The sequence below is a fragment of the Macrotis lagotis genome, chromosome 8 (genome assembly GCF_037893015.1).
Source record: "Macrotis lagotis isolate mMagLag1 chromosome 8, bilby.v1.9.chrom.fasta, whole genome shotgun sequence".
Taxonomy (NCBI): Eukaryota; Metazoa; Chordata; class Mammalia; order Peramelemorphia; family Peramelidae; genus Macrotis; species Macrotis lagotis.
The window spans coordinates 67947618-67964738 of record NC_133665.1 but is presented as its reverse complement, the minus strand read 5'-3'; the positions used below and the strand labels follow the sequence as shown (position 1 = coordinate 67964738).

Here is a 17121-nt window from a genome sequence, read left to right as displayed (position 1 = left end):
TACTCATATGCACATGTGTATATATATATTCATACATAGATACACAAATACATATACATACACACAAATACGAGAGACTTGAAAAACAGGACTGTGAGAAATCTGACCAGTCTCTGGCAATATAAAACCAATCAAATAAGGTCTACTTGTGAAAGTGTTGTGTGAGTAAGTTTTTAAAGGATGGGTAGGAATTCAGGAGGGAAGAGTGATGAGGGAGGAAATTACAGGTTTAGGGAATATCAGGAGCAAAAACATAAGTAGTCGGTATGTTTGTGGGGTAGATAATAAACCATTCTGGCTCCAATATAGAGTGTGAGAAAGGACCAGTAAGATCAGTCTGGAGTTATATTGTGGAGGACCTAGAATACTAAGCAAAAGTGTTTGAACTTGATTCAGTAGACATTTGGGAGCCACCTCAGGACAGTGGTTCTCAAAACGTTGATATCTCTCTCTCTCTCTCTCTCTCTCTCTCTCTCTCTCTCTCTCCCTTTCTTTCCCTTTTCTCCCCCTTTCCCTTTTCTTCCTTCCTTTCCCTTTCCCCCTTTTTCCCCTTTCCCCTTATTCCTTCCCCCTTCTGTAAGCAAGAAAATTAAATCAAGGTTCCAGGAATTTATATTTGGTCTTATTTTTGCCTTTGTATTTTCAGTACCTAGAAAAATATCTCACAAAATAGGAGGTTAATAAATGTTTAGCAGAATGATGATGCTTAATTCTTGTTGATTGCTTGGTAAGTCTACTCCCTTCACTACTACAGATCATAATTCTCAGTGCTTTGGGCTGTCAGTTAATAAGTGGTTGTAGTTGTATCTGAGCTGTTAGTGGCTTTCCAAGTCATGGATGAATCACTGGGAGATTTAGTGGAAGGACATATGAATGACCTGCAAAAATCCCAACATACCAACAACCTCTGAAATTTCTGGCTAGCTTTATAAGGAAACTCCAATAGTCTACAATCTTATATCTGTGGAAATGATTACTTTTAACAACAACAATAATTGCAGTTATAATATGCTATAAAATAAAAGCTTTGTAGATCAAATAAATACAAGGGTCCACTTGAATATTTCAACAATTGTTTGGAAAAGCATTTGGTACACAAAGAGCCACTTTTGTTTTAAGCACAAAAGATTCACAAATATGCCATTTATATAAGTTGATGGAGTATAAGATATGGTCTTACTTTTGTCTTTCATTGTCTTTTCATTATGGTCTGTTTTGTCTTTCATTCTATTAATATGGGAACTAGGTCATTCCTGTTGTTTTTAATGAAAGTTTTTCAAAGCAACAATATGTTTTGAAAACCTCTTTAATATGAGATGCTTAAAGCTAAAAACAAAAATTAACTGAGTTTCTTCATATTACCACAGTGATTCAACAATACACTCCTAATTTCATGTTATATTAGCCTGGTAATAGCCCCAGCCAAAACTTATTGATCTGCCCCCCCCCACCATCCAGTCCCTGAGAGACAATGGGAAGTCATAAACTATCAGTTCAGAAACACTTTAGCGAGGGTACCAAGAAGTCTTGGCAGGTGATTGTCAAGGCTCCTAGGAGGATCTGTGGGTCATCAGGTCATCATCCTCTCAGCTACTGGGTTTTCATAACCTCCGTGATGCACCTTCAATTGCTCAAGTAACCAAGGCATTTTTGTTCTAATGGATTTCTAGATGGGCAGTTAAATGGTGCCGTAGATAAGAGTGCTGGGTTTAGATTCAGAAAGAACAGTTCAAATCTGGTCTCTGACACTTATTAGCTATGCAACCCTGGGCAAGTCATTTAACCCTGCTTGCCTCAGTTTCATCAAATTACTCCAGTATATTTGCCAAGAAAAACCCAAATGAGGTCACACAAAATTGGATGTGACTGGAAATGACTGAACAATAACAACAAAAACAGCAGCAACAGCAACAAAAATTTCTGGATAGTTGTAAATAATCCCAGCCACTTCCTCCTCACTCGGGAAATAAATCCAGAATGGGAGGAAGCACTATAGGGATCCTACATTTGAAATTTCTAGACCCATGGATTAAATTTTAGAGACTCATATACTGAGTTATACAGAGGAAAGAGGGTCATATCTGGAGTGAGAAGATATGGGTTCGACTCTCCACTTTTATATTTCCTTTCTGTGTAAACATGACCCAGTCATTTTAATTCTCTGAGTCTCTGTTTCTAATCTGAAGAATGAGAAGAATAATGCTTGCATTTCTCACTTCACAGGATAGTGAGGCAAACATGTTCTAAATTTGAAGGGGTTAAGCACAAATGTGAACATCTCTTATAATAATCAATAAACATTTAGTAATTGTTTGTGCCAGCCCTGGCTCTACAAAGAAAGGTAAAATGTCTCTGCTCTCAGGGAGCTTCCATTCTAATGGGAGAGGCAACATATAAATAAATAGGTATATAAAAGGTCTATAAAAAGTAAGAAGCAAAGTAATCTCTGAAGGAGTGATGGCACAGTGCCTGGTGAAGAATAAATGAATACTAGATATTTGCTAATTGATTGATTGGCAGGCCAGTAGAATAAAAACTTCTTTAGGGAAATAATCATTTCATTTTTACTCTTTAATTTTGTAGTCATGTCAAATCAAGAAGCATCTGTTAAACAGTTACTATAGGTCAGGTACTTTTCTAAGCACTAATATAAAACAAATAAAAAACATCAAATGAACAAACAACTCAGTCTCAGCTCTCAAAGAGCTCATAATCTACTGAGGAAGACAACATGTAAGCAAGATGTGTAAAGATACTAATATAATATGAGAAAATTTATGATATAAAAAGAATGTAATGTGAATTGGTCTTGGAGTCAGAAGGATAGGAGTTCAAATTCAGTCTTAGGCACTTGACAATAGCTTTGTGACCTTGGGTAAGTCACTTAGCCCTGATTGCCTTGCATCTAAGGCCTTTATTAGGCCTGATCCCTATCTGGTCACTGGACCCAGATGGCTCTGGAGAATAAATTGAGGTTGGTGATGAAGCATAATCTCCCCCCACACCCAACCCCTCCCACTCAAATCCAATTCGTGTGCTTGTCATGGCATCATCTCCCTAATGCCATGGTCTTCTGTGAGAACAAGGGACAAACATCATCAATGTGAACAAAACAACAGTAAACAGGATAATATAATGTAACACAATATAGTAATAAACAGAAAAAATTAGATGGGATTGTAAAGTAATGAAACAAAGAGTGAAAGTTGACCTTTGGTGTCAATATAATAACTTTAGACTACAACTCATATTTACTGAAATTTTCCTATATGTCCACACTGCTAGGTTCTGGAGGTTACTGAATCACATAAATCAAGGTCCTTTACCCTCTAGGAGTTTATAATTTAGTTAGATTACTCTAAATCCCAAATATTACCTAATTTTGTAACTCTCAACTTAGCAAAGAGTTCTCTGTCCAGGAGGTGTTTGATGTCAGTTGATTTGTAGATAAAGCCCATTAGCTGCTAAAGAACAAGTAAGTGTTGAATGTGGCTCAAACTATAATCAACTCAGGTTTGTGAGGGGATCTGTAGTTGCAGGAGAGGGTTATACGGAGGAATCTCGGTTTGAAGAATAGACAGAATCTTGGCAGATGAAAAGGAGAGTAGCTCAACTGTCTGTAAGGAAACAGCTGGGAGAGAATGGTTTGGCTCATCAGATCCCAAAAGTCCATCTATGAGGCAAAACTCTACCCAGGAGGTAATTGAGCAGAGTCTCTTTGTTCATGGGAGTCACCAAAGCAATACTTCCCAAACTTTTTTTTTTAATCATTATAGTAGACCTATTCCCATTCTTTGCAATGACACCAATAGGAATTTGTGGCAAGAAAGGGAGAAACAGAATTTTGGTATTCACAGACTGAATCACATGCTACCTTTTCCAGACTTGAATACCCAGATCATGAGAATGTCAGCAGAAGCAAATATTTACTGAGCACTTTTGGGGTAAACAGCATCATCTAGTTACCCAGATCTTCTGGACTTTGAAGCTGTTTCTCTCTGATAGTCTACATTGCCTCTTAACTAAGTAATCTCAACTTAACACTTAGGGTGAAAATAGCTGATTCTGAAAGTACTAGAGCCCTATAAGGTTTTTACAAAATCTAGCTAAAGGGAACTAGGCATTCTAATTCTTTGGAGTAGAGGGCAACAACCATGTATTTAGACCCCACAGAAGCTAATTTGGCTACTTATATTTTAACATCTTTTTTTTCTATTATATATCTACTTTCCTTATACAACTCAAAAGTTCATTCTCCCTCTATCCTCTACAAATTTACAATCTATTTCCCAGGAAGATTTTGTTCATCTATTAAAACTAGGCTAATCTCAGTGACACAAATAAATCCTGGAGTTTATATCCTTCCTCACTATGTGTTTTTTTTTTTTTTTTTAACAAGGCAAATGGGGTTAAGTGGTTTACCCAAGGCCACACAGCTAGGTAATTATTAAGTGTCTGAGGCCATATTTGAACTCAGGTACTGGGGCAGCTAGGTGGTATCCAGAGATAGTGGGACTCCTCTCAAATTTAATGCTTCCCCCTCCCCCTTTCTGTTATCTAACATATATATATATATATATATATATATATATATATGCATAAAAATCTCTTTTTTTCCAGTATACCTCTTAGAGAGACTATTATTACTGTAGCTTTAAAAACTAAAAAGAAGACAAAAGGAATGTTGAGAAAATCAGCTTCGGAATTGAGAAATGGTTCCCTTTGGACTTAAGGGGAAGAAAAGCATGCTTTATCTGTGATTCAGGAAGATTTATGAGAAATCCATGGAAGGAAGAAGATGATGTTAAACTTCTTGTCAGAATTTCATAAGTGATATATTTTAAAGGAACCTTATCAAGAGAATTCTTTGTAAAGTTCTTGAGGAACTGACAAGTACAGTATGTTTTGAAATGACTGTTTCTTGTGTCTACTAAAAAAAAAAGAGAATTTAGCTTATTTATTTAGAGACTAAATTTAACTATTATCTTGAGAAGAAATGTGAAGAATCCAAAAAGCCTTTAATAAGTATTTGGGGTGAACTGAATTGTGTGAGCTTGTGTTTCCAGGCAAGAGAAGAATCACCTGCCAATAAATAGGATTAAAGATTAGAATTGACTCTGGTAGTGACATTTGTCCTAGTTGAAATAATGCAAATGTTTTTTTCTACATTATTGCTTTAATTTGTAATAAATTTCATATATTTAGTGATTTTAATATTTAATTTTATATATATGAAAAAAATATTTAAGTAGAAAAGTAATCAGTTACTAAAGGAAAAGGAGATATCTCCAGTTTATTAAATGATTAATATTTAATCAATTGAAATGGAGATGAGCTAATTATTAAGAAGATAGCAAGTTTATTATTAATTAATAGATTATTACAATGTACCCCTGTTTTTTTAGAGTTTGGGAAGATAATTTTAAATGGAATGAGTTATATAGCAGAATGAGGGATAATTATGACTTTCAGACAAATATGACCAGATCCAGACCTATGATCCTGCTTTACATAGTGATCACATTCTTATCAACCTGTAACATATACATTCATATATGTTATATGTGTTCACTTCATCTCTCAAGGCTTAGGAATTATTTCCTAAAGTCTTTAAGAGAGTGTGCAACAGTTTGCCTAATTGTTTTTTTTTAAGCATCACATAAGAGATTTTTTAAAATCTGCATAATCTTTAAATAAATTTATTTAATCTTATTTCCCCCATTTACTATAAAGAAATCAACCACCTTTTTAATGAAAACTTTGAATTTTTAATAAAAAACAAACTTGCCTGAAGAAACATGGCTTAATTCCAAAATAGCACCCTCTATGAGCAAGGTCTTATGTCGGGTACTAGGGACACAAAGACAAAAAAAGTATTGATCTCTGACCTCAAGGAGCTTATAACCTACCAAGAGACAATGATAATGTCACAAAGTGAATATTGGAACAGAAGAAAAGGGGTTCTAGAGCAGAGCCTTGGAGAAAACCTACAGTTAGCATGTATGATAAGGATGAATATTCAGCAAAGGAGACTGAAAAGAAATTAGCGAGGACGGAAAAGGGCAGACAAATGTCAAGACGCTTGGCAATAAATGAATCAATCGGCAAGAATTTGATAAAGCATTAAATTTGACAACAACAACAATAATAATAATAATAATAGCTATATATATGTATGTATGTATGTATGTATGTATGTATGTAACTTTTAAATTTGTCAAGTTTACATCTTTAATTTGCTATCTTATTAAAGAAAAAACTTCCAATTGTTCCTGCCAACAAGGAATCAAGGAATTAGCCAACTATCAGGAAGCAAGATCTACATATATAAATATAAACTGATAAGGTTATACTTTTAACCTTATAAAAGCAAGGAATTATATAAGTAGAAATGAAATAGATACAAAATAAATAGAAGACAGCTGGGAAAAGTGGATAAAGACACTAGCAGTTTCAGAGTCAGGAAAGATCTCAAATATAGGATGACATTTCAGCAAATTCTAAAGGATTTTAACAGGCAGAGATGAGAAAGGAGTATATTTCAGATTCAGAGGAAAACCTGGGCAAAGGTTATGGAAAACGGAGATGAGGTGTTGCTTCTGAGAAACAGCAAAAAAGATTAGGTTGACAGAATCTCAGAGCGCTTGAAGGGGAATAATATATGATAAAGCTGGGAAGGTAGGTTGGATAAATGCTTATTGATTGATATATGAATAATTTAAATTTCCCCAAAGTTAAATTCTAGAACATAATACAAAAGATCTACATGTAAACTATTTCTTTTGACCAATTTGTAGAGGCTTCTGTTAGGGGATGCTTTTTTTTTGAAATAGCACAACAAAAATAATTAGTGTAGAGAAAATGACATTTCATACAAAAAAAGTATATATAGAAATAAAATAAAAACAGAAAAAAAGGCAAAGAAGATAACACAAAAGTATGCAAAATTTCATAGGAAGAGTTAAAGTGAAATTCATGATTTGAGAGAAACTGAACATTATGAGGAACAAATAAGAGGGTACCATCAAGATTCAAGATACACCTCTTAAGGAACTGCATGTAGCTAAGATTCTCTTGGGGGATTGGGACCAAAGAAGCCCTTGGTGTGGTTAGAAGGGTCAGACAGGATCTGGTTCATCTCCTCATTAAAATAGCCAGGGGTACATGATGGCTATGCATGAGCAGGGGATGCTTTTGAAAAACATTCAGTCCTTATTACCATCTAGATTCTAACTAACATTTCTCTTGTTCCTGTTCTAAAGAATTAATTTTTCCAGCTAATAAAAGTCATCTGTATATACTCTTTAAAAGAATAAAGACTGATCATAAAATATTTGCACAAGGCAAGGAGATCAAATCATTTTCAATATAAATTCAATAACAAAACATTTTTAAATGCTAGGCTTGCTGAAATAAATAATGATAAAGATAAGCACCTCAATGTCTATACATGGGAAATGGGACATTTTGTCTGATTAACTAATAAATGTAAAATCATTATTGCTCTTAGGAAACACAGACAGGAGTTTGGAATATCTGAGTTCAGGGATGACCTCAGACAGTAATTACTAGCTGTGTGACTCTGGGCGAGTTACTTAAATTGTTTGTTTCAGTTCCTCATCTGTAAAATGAGGTAGAAGGAGTTTATATGATTATGTCCTTAAAATAATAATAGCTTACATTTCTATAACATTTTTAAGGTTGATAAAACATTTTCTTCAAAACAACTTTGTGAGGGAGTGTATTATTTCTCCACTTTTGCAGACAAAAAAAGATGAAGCTAGGCGGGAGTTAATATGATTCATTAAAGGCCTATAGATAGGATACTGCACAATTGCTTAGCAAAATAAACAGGCTAATATAGAATGCGCATGCACGCCCTCAGATTATTGTTCATCTTTGTTTTTGAAGAGGATAAGGGTGATATCTAGATTTGCATGTGAATTTCATTTAAATGACTCAGAATTGCACAAAGTTGTCAATCTTACTCTTTCTTCTAGTCATCAAAGTCCAGTGGCAATACAAAAGTCAGAATGACTGGTCCAGGATATAGTGGATGACCTTGGTGTCTCTGAAGTCTGACCAAGCTCTCAACATTCCGTAGAGCCTGCCTCACCCACTTTCATGACGGTTGGAACAAATTGTTCTCATCTGCTCATTCCTTTGAGGGAAGTCACATTCTTGGGGCAGACACATTCTAATTTACCTGAGGGTATGAGACCTGGATGAATTAAAAGGTTCCACATTGTAGTGGAAAGTGGACTGTACTAATCGAATTCTTGTCTCTGACTTTTACTAGTCTAGTAAATCACTGAGCTGCAAATCTGAAGGAAATCACCTGCTCTAAACTTCTATGTCCTTATCTAGATATTGGACACAATAATATCAGTCTGCCTCAAATGGTTCTTGGGGGTGAAGTACTTTATAAAATTTAACAAGCATTGTAAAAGTGAGTTCTTGTAATTATATAGCATTGAAATAAGAGCGTTAGCTATTTTGGTGTGTATCTCTGTGTGTGTGTGTGGGGGTTATGTAGCAAATGGAAAATGGACTCAAACTATTAATAATAATAATTAACATTTATATAGTGCCTTTATGTGCCAGACACTTGTAACTATTTGACAAACTTTATAACAACCTTGCAAGGTAAGTGCAATTATTACCACTCCCATTTTACAGAAAAGTGAGGCAAAACAGATTAAGTGACTTGCTTGGGGCCACACAACTAGGAAGTGCCTGAGGACAACTCAGGTCTTACTGACTCAAGACTATATCAACTCTCCAGATTAGGAAAAGATAGGGGAAGTGATTAGCTCCAAGGTCCCTTCCAGTTCTCCATCTGAAGGATGAAGTATTGGATTTTCTCAAGGGAAACTAAAAGCACCTTTATGAGTTTTTAGAAAAAGAGAAAAGACATCTGATTGAGTTCACAAAATTCATCTCTACTAAAACAAAAATCAAACAAAAATCACACGCACACTGGATATTTATAAGCAAGGTGTCCCTATGATACCTGAAGATTTATTCATAAAAGCAGACAATTTAAAGATCCTTTCCAAACGAATTCATCAGATAGTTGAAATGCCAGTCTGAATAACTGAGTTAACAAATTAATATCAAATCATCCTCTAAAATGCCTTTGGAAATTTAAAATAAAAAGATTCACAGGGAATAATAAGAAATAGAGTCAAGGCATATCCCCGTGCACATTGGACCATGCACAAAATTTTATTTTATATTCATATTCATATACATATGTATCTTCTCCTCTTAAGACACTATACTCTTCATGAGGACAGAGGCAAGGTCTCAGAATCATTTGCTTCTCCCAATGTCATAATTCTCTGAATACCATCAGTAGTAGATGTCCTTTGTAATCAAAGAGGACCATCACTTATGTTTATTATAATGAAGGTAACAGTTGTGTAAAGACATCCTCCTCACTGTCTTTTCTAGAACTTATCCTATGATCTGATTTGATAGGAAACAGGATTTCTGGTGATGGTCTGGATAATTAATGAAGGAAAAATAATAGTAATCATGATAAACAACATTGTGTTACAGTTTAAATAGTACTTCACATTTGTCTTTCTTTTTACTTGTTACAACAATCCTGTGAGATAAGCAATGCAAATTGTGATTTTACCCATTTACCCATTTTATGGATGAAATCACTGAGGTTCAGGGAAGTTTCATGCCTCATTTAGAGCCACAAAGCTAGTAAGAAGCTAGACTGGGAGCAGCAGCTGTGATATATGATAGGAAAGAGATCTGTATTTGAAGAAACCATATCTGAATTGAGATCCTAGCCCTGATATTTATTTAGTGGAGTAACTTTGGACTAAACTTGTCTTGACATCAAAGGACCTCCTAGGAGATGTAGTTGAGACTGCATCTAAGCAAGAACCCGCCCTTCAACATCTCTAGACATCTTTTTGTTTTGTTTTATGTTTTTGCAAGACAATGGAGTTAAGTGACTCGCCCAAGGCCACATAGTTAGGTAATCAAGTGTGTGAGGTCGAATTTGAACTCAGGTCCTCCTGATTCCAGAGCGGGTGCTCTTTGTCACCCCTAACTCAGGCATCTTGAAGCAAAGGTTATCCAGCCTCTAGCATGCATCCTAGTCAGGTCAGGATGAGAATATAGATGTGGCTCTCAGATGGCAAAGGACCTGTAAGATGTCTACAGTATGGGGATTCAAGAGCACCCTGAAGTAAAAAGCTACCTATTTATCACTTTTTGGTGCAAGTAATGCACTAGATTGCCAGTTAGAAATGGTGACACAGCCCAGCTGGAGGAGCTAGATTGAAGGACTCCCCCTTGAAATATAGAGTCAGGCAGTACACTCTTCCAACTTGCTTGTTGGGACAGCCTCTTGCCATGTGCTGAAGAGCCCACCCTGACTGTGGGTAGCCTAAAGGCTCTCCTATATTTAATATACATCCTTCAGGGGATATTATTACTACAGTGTTATACCAAGGAGAATAGGTGGGAAACAACATTATATTAGGATTTTTTTCTGTGAAAAAGTGAAAGGGGAAGCTTGAGAGAAAATATCTGTGGCAAATATGTCTAGCCTAAATGAATGCAGGGAGATCTATTTTTTTTCCATTTTCCTTTCTAGATATACCTGGAAGAGATGCCAATTTTGTCATATGTAAAAGGAAAGTGTTGGACTAGCAGAAGGTCCTTAACACTAGTTCAGTGGTTCATGAGCTTAAAAAAAACTTGATAATTGTAAGTTTTATTATACATCTATTATACTAATTTTCAATCAATAAACATTTATTTAGAACCTACTATATTCTAAACACTGTGCTAACCTCTTTTGACACCATAGGATCTCACCGGGGATATAAAAAGATGCAAAAGACAATCTGTTCTCAAGGAGCTTAGTCTAATGGGGAAGACAACAAACAAACATATAAAGTAAGCTAGCCACAAGATAAATAGGAAGTAATTAAAGCACTGTTATTAAAAGAGGCTGAGGAAAACTTCCTGTGGAAAGTAGGATTTTAGCTGGTCTTTTATAAATTCTTTGCTAAATAATTCTATGTATTTAATTCTATGCATTTAATAGCATTATTATGAGAAGGGGTCTGTAGATTTCACTGGAGTACCATAGGGGTCCATGGTACAAAAATAGTTAAGAGCCACATGGACTAGATGATCTCTAAGGTCCTTTTCAGGTCTAAATTGTGTTAAATGAGAATTCCCAACATTTCTAAGGAGAGAATTGACATTTCACCTTTAAGGTTCTTTCCTGTTTAGAATAAGAGCAAAGTAATGTAATATATTGAAAAACTTGAAGGATCTGAAGTCAGTAGACCAGGATTTAAACTCTAACTCTTCTTTAATGCCTTTATGATCTTGCACAGTGATTTTACCTCTCCAGAGCTCAGTTTTCTGCAAAATCAGAGACTGGACTAAATGACGTCTATTGTCCTATGAGCTAGAAATCCTCTAACCACAGAATGTTAGTCTTTAGATAAATGATATTTAGCCCACATTTTATACATTTTAGATATAGAGAAATTGAGATGGAGATTGGTGAAGTAATTTGTCCAAGGTCACTTGGCTAGTGGGTAGCTGAGTTGCTATGAGAAGCTAGTCTCCTGACTCCTAAATCACTGCTCTTTCTACATTTCTCTGATCTGGCTGTTTATGTGTTTTGCACAGAGGTTAAAGCTTTATTTCTTGAGTCTGTTAATGAACAATGAAGGAATAAGAGGAATCAGCCTTTCTTAAAAAAGATTAAAATAGACTTAAAATCTCTTAGCATGAAACTTTATCAAGTTTCTCCCCTTCTAGTTTTTTTTAATCTGGGCTACTACAAAAACACTTTTATTTTTAAGGTGAAGAGTATATTTTCCCTACATTTTGAATATAGAGGTAGCATGGAGGAATGAAAAGGATTTGGAGTCAGGGGACCTGAGTTAACATTCGGTCTTTTACTACCTGCATGGACTTGGGCAAATAAGTCACTTGACCTTTTTCCATCTTAGCTCCTCATTTAGAAAATGAGATTGGAATAGATAGCTTCTAAGGCTCCTAGCCTCAAAAATATCTCTATCTTTTTAAAACTGTATGTCTTCCAACAGAACACAGTGTTTTGCTTAATAAATGTAGGTGCTTCTGTTGGTGGAGTTGTGAACTGGTTCAACCATTCTGGAAAACAAAGAGCTATAAAATCATACATCCCCGTTAAGCTAGTGATATCACTACATTTGTATCCCAAAGAGATTTTAAAAAAAGTTAAAAGGATACATTTTTTACAAAAATATTTGTTCTTTTTGTGATGGTAAAGAAATGGAGACTGAGGGGATTCTTAGCATTTGGTGAATGGCTGAACAAGTGGTATATGATTGTGATGGAATGCTATTGTGCTAAAAGAAATCTTGGGCAAGATGGTTTCAAAAAAACCAAGAACTATATGAACTGGTGCAGAATGAAGTAAGTGGAACCAGAAGATCATTATACACAGTTACAGCAATAATATTACTATGATCAACTGCAAAAGACTTTGCTACTGTGATCAAAACAATAATCCAAGACAATTACAAGTACCTTGGATGAAAAATGCTATCCAACTTCAGAGACAGAAGTGATGATCTCTAAGTGCAGATTGAAGCATTTTTACTTTATCGTTCTCCCTTTTTAAAATACATTTTGCACAACTTCACTTGTAGGGTTGATATCATATTGTTTACCTTCTCAATGTGGGGAGGAAGAAAATTTGGAATTCAAAATTTTAAAATAAGTGAATGTTATAAATAAATTTAGGTGCCTAATAACTGTTTGTACGATTGAATTGACTAGTTTCTTGGTAGGGGTGATGCAGAAATTTTGTAGTCATGGTAAACAATTAAAATGCATGTGAAATTGTAAGAATCTGAGATGCAAGGGCAGTTAGGTATGAGTAGGGGATAGATTGCTACTTGAATCCCTATATTCTCATATAGGACTATAACTTAAACCCTGAGATCATCTGAAGGTTTCTATCAAGTTCCACATGTACTTGGCAGTATAGTGAATGGGAAAAAACATTGAACTTGGCTCTTGGACAGAAGACCTGGGTTTGAATACTAACTTTGAAAGTTAATTAGCTGGGGTGGCTAGGTGGCACAGTGGATAAAGCACCGGCCCTGGAGTCAGGAGTACCTGGGTTCAAATCCGGTCTCAGACACTTAATAATTACCTAGCTGTGTGGCCTTGGGCAAGCCACTTAACCCCATTTGCCTTACAAAAAAAAAGAAAGTTAATTAGCCAAAAGATCTGAAATAAAGTTCCCAAAGTCCCAGTTTTCTCATCTGTAAAATAGAGCTAAAGATATTATTGTGACAGTCTTGATAGGAATTAGGAAAAATCTGGATTCAAATTCTACCCTAAATACTTATAAACTGTGTGACCTTGAAGTCACTTTCCTAAACCTTGGTTTCTTTTTCTGTAAAATGGGTCTAACCATATCACCTACTTCAAAGGGATATTGTAAAAATCATGTGAGATAATATAAGCATGTAGACCACTCTGACCATTGTTTGCACCTTCTAAACTACTACACAGATTTGTTGTGAGGAAAGTCTTTTGAAAACTTTCAAGTTCAGTATATGAATAAAAGTTAGTAATTACAGTTAAATTGAAAAGAACACATTTGAGTTAGACCAGAATTCCTGTCCTGATTCTGCTATTTACTAGCCCATGTATTGTATTCAATGGACCTAGATTCAAATCTTATATCTACTATGTAATCCCTATGTGGACAAATCACTTACCCTCTGGGCCTCAGTTTCCTCACCTGTAAAATGAGTGGGTTGGACTAGTTGGTCCCTGAGGTCCCTTGTAGTTTTAATCCTATAATCCTACTTGACTGACTTCTCTGAATTCCAGTTTCTCCCCTTGATGGTTGTATAATTCATTCACTGTTATGGTAAAGGACTCCAGAAAGACTCCTGGACTTGGAGAAATCAAAAGACATGAGCTGCAGTCTCATTTCTGCAATACCTTGTCTGATCTTCAGTCCGTGCAACCTCACTGAACCTCAATCTTTTTATCTATGAAAAGAGAATAATACTTGCACTATCAACCAAACAGGACTATTCTAAGGAAAGAACTCCCCATATATCAATGGGAGCTATTATTACTGCCACCTACTTCCAAGGGTTGTTCTAAGGATCCACTGAGAAAAATATATGCAAAGGCCTTTAGAATTGCAAAGCCTTAGGTAAATTCAAATTACCCTTATTTTCAGTGATAAGGGGATACAGTCTTATCTCAGATCTTTCCATGGGGACTGGCAGAGGTACTAAAATGATCAGTCTTAGAAGTAACACTAAGAGACAAATGAAGTGAGAGATCTGCTTTTGTCCCTGCTTTCTTTGCTACCTGGTCCTGGAGAGCCTCTGGCCTGCAGCCTACAGAATGTTCAGTGGGGGCAGTCCTAGCTCTATAGAAGTTCTATCAGAAGGAAAGAAACACATAGGAGAAATTTTGTTACAAGTAGAAAAAGTAACCTCAAGTTCATCTTTCATAAAATGGAGCCCTTTTAGAAAGTACTTGAAATCATGAAGAACTGGATTCCATATCTTCCATAATTAGATCATGGATAGCTAGGTAATACCATGACTAGAGTGCCCAGACTGGAGTTAGGAAGACTCATCTTACTGGGTTCAAATCTGGTCTTAGATACTTACTAGCTGTGTGACTCTGGGCAATTCACTTAACCCTGTTTGCCTCAGTTTCCTAATATGTAATGTGAACTGGAAAAGTAAATGGCAAATCACTCCAGTGTTTTTGCCAAGAAAACCCCAAATGGGGTCAAGACTGAACAACAAGTTGCTTTATTGTCCTTGAGCGGCTGAACTTTCTCATTGTAAAATGGGAATAAAGGATATCAGTAGTTTGTACCTCTTGGGCTCAATTGAGATAATGTACACAAAGCACTTTGCAAACCTTAAAACACTTGGAAAGTCATTATTATTGCCTGTAACTTCTATGTTATAAATCTTTATATATAGCAACATACAATAGAGAGGTGTTATTATTAAGGCTCTAAAACTACAAGTTTTAGATTGTGATCTGTATAGGTAAAGGGAATGTACAGAAGAAATGATAGGTTCTTAATGCATTAACATATTGCTAAATCAAATTATTATTGATCTCTGGAAGACCATTTGGGATCTGTTTACATGAACAGAAATTAAGCAGCTAAAGGAGATTAATTTACATCTCTGATCAATTACTGGGACCTCACCTAGCCAAGTAGGTAGCCAGAACTAGGTTATTTAAATGCAGCCTAGTGGAAAAACAAACACAGAGAAGAAATGTGGAGTGAAAGGAAGATTGGATTAAGAAGGGGAGGAGTGTCCTCTAAGCAAAAGACAAGGAAGAATAACTCTCAGATGATGATAATGATGAGGAGGGAATTTAGTTTTTCTAGCTACTTCTTTTCTCCATAAGACGCCCCTCCCCCTCTTACAGGTCTCCCTCCCTCTTGCTCTCACATACAGAAATCCATCTGGCAGATTTTCAGACATGGTGAAAATGAATGCATTCGCTGCCATTGCTCTAGCAGCCACCCCCTCCCTTTAGTGTCAGCAACACACACACACATCTACCACACACACACACACACACACACACACACACACACACACACTCCCATAAACCAATTACACAAATACAGACACAATAGACCACTCATATACTTCCATAAACCACCTACACACACACACACACCACACCACACACACACACACACACACAGACACACACACACACACACACACACACACACACACACACACACACACACAGTCCATAAACCAGTTCCCCATCAGGCGCCTGTGACATTCAGCACCTAAATAAACCTCTTAGTCAAACTGTCCATTCATTCACCTTCTAGCCTCTTCCAGAATATGGTGATTCAGAAAATTTTTTAAAGGATGCAGAGAGATCATTTTTAAAAACATAATTATTTTTGCTGCCAGACGGAAGGACTAGACTTCATTTCCTTTCCCCTTTCCCTTCCTTTCCTCTCTGCACTACCCCCTCCCTTTCCCCCAACCCACTGCCTTCTTGGTAAAAACAGAAAACCGGCAGCAAACATCAAATAGGGAGCCACAGAAAAAGCACTTTCCCCTTCTGCATGAAAAGATAAACGTGGCCAAGAGGTGGCTAGGAGAAGCATCTCCCCTCCTAGCTCATCATTGGGGGGGGGGGGGGGCGTCCTTCCTTTTAGCCCTAGGATCATGTGCTTGGGTTAGAGATTGTCTCTTCCTTTCTCTCCCCCCCCCCCCCCGCCCCCTAACCGCGGACACATGCTCCAAGGCTGGCCGTGGGCAGGCACAGCTGTGCCACCCACACCTACACATGCTACACATGCTTCACACAACTCTATGTTCGTGTGTGTGCAGCCACATCGGCTAGAAACTAGCTCGGCAGGTCCACGCTTCCTAGAGGCTCCCTCCTCTGTCCGGTCTTCAGTCCCATCTCCATCCTCATCCCCATCGCTATCCCAATCCCCATCTCCATCCAAATCCCCGCCTCTCTCACCTAGGACCACAGCGAGCACTGTGGATAGCAGAAGCCAGTTGTTCTTGAGGAATCGCTTGTAGTCCCATCCTCTCTTCGCTGGCTTCCCCATGGTGGGTGCTGAAGCTGCCGGCGTCAGCAGCCTCTGATCCTTTGCCGAGGGGCTCTGGATGTTGGCGGTGGGAGTCCCAAGGGGTCGGAAGCCTCCGGCCACCCAGGGCAGAACAGACTTTGATGAGCCGAGGCAGCAGAGGGTCGCGCACACCGAGTGTGCTTTCCTGTGCTTGCCTCTCTGGGGGAGGCCGGGAGGCTGCAGCCGTTCCTGTGCTTGCCTCTCTGAGGCCGGAAGCCCGCAGCCGTACGCGCTGCTCCTGTCACCCGAGTGCCAGGCTCAGGGGTGGGGGGTGGGGAAACTGTGCGGGGTTGGGCGGGCTCAGCTCCTCCTGCTCGCTGCGCTAGCCAGCGTCCGGGCCAACCAGGGCTTGGAGAGGGAGGAGCGGCGGACCCGCTGCTAGCCCCAGGCAGCCGGGTTGGCGGCTGAGGGAGTCCTCTGAGGGCTTGCGGCTTGCGGGGAGAACCCCGCATCGCCCG

The 17121-nt window shown here is 37.5% G+C and overlaps 1 protein-coding gene across 2 annotated transcripts in view; it reads right to left on the bottom strand.

The window, feature by feature from the left end:
* Nucleotides 1-16894, bottom strand: part of SLC1A1 (solute carrier family 1 member 1) — a 105105-nt gene extending 88211 nt beyond the window's left edge. For both annotated transcript variants that reach the window (XM_074197456.1, XM_074197457.1), the window contains exon 1: nt 16552-16894. In XM_074197456.1, the coding sequence (XP_074053557.1) occupies nt 16552-16642 (91 nt within the window). In that variant the 5' untranslated portion in view covers nt 16643-16894. The remainder of the gene's footprint in view (nt 1-16551) is intronic.
* Nucleotides 16895-17121: the final 227 nt, after the last annotated feature.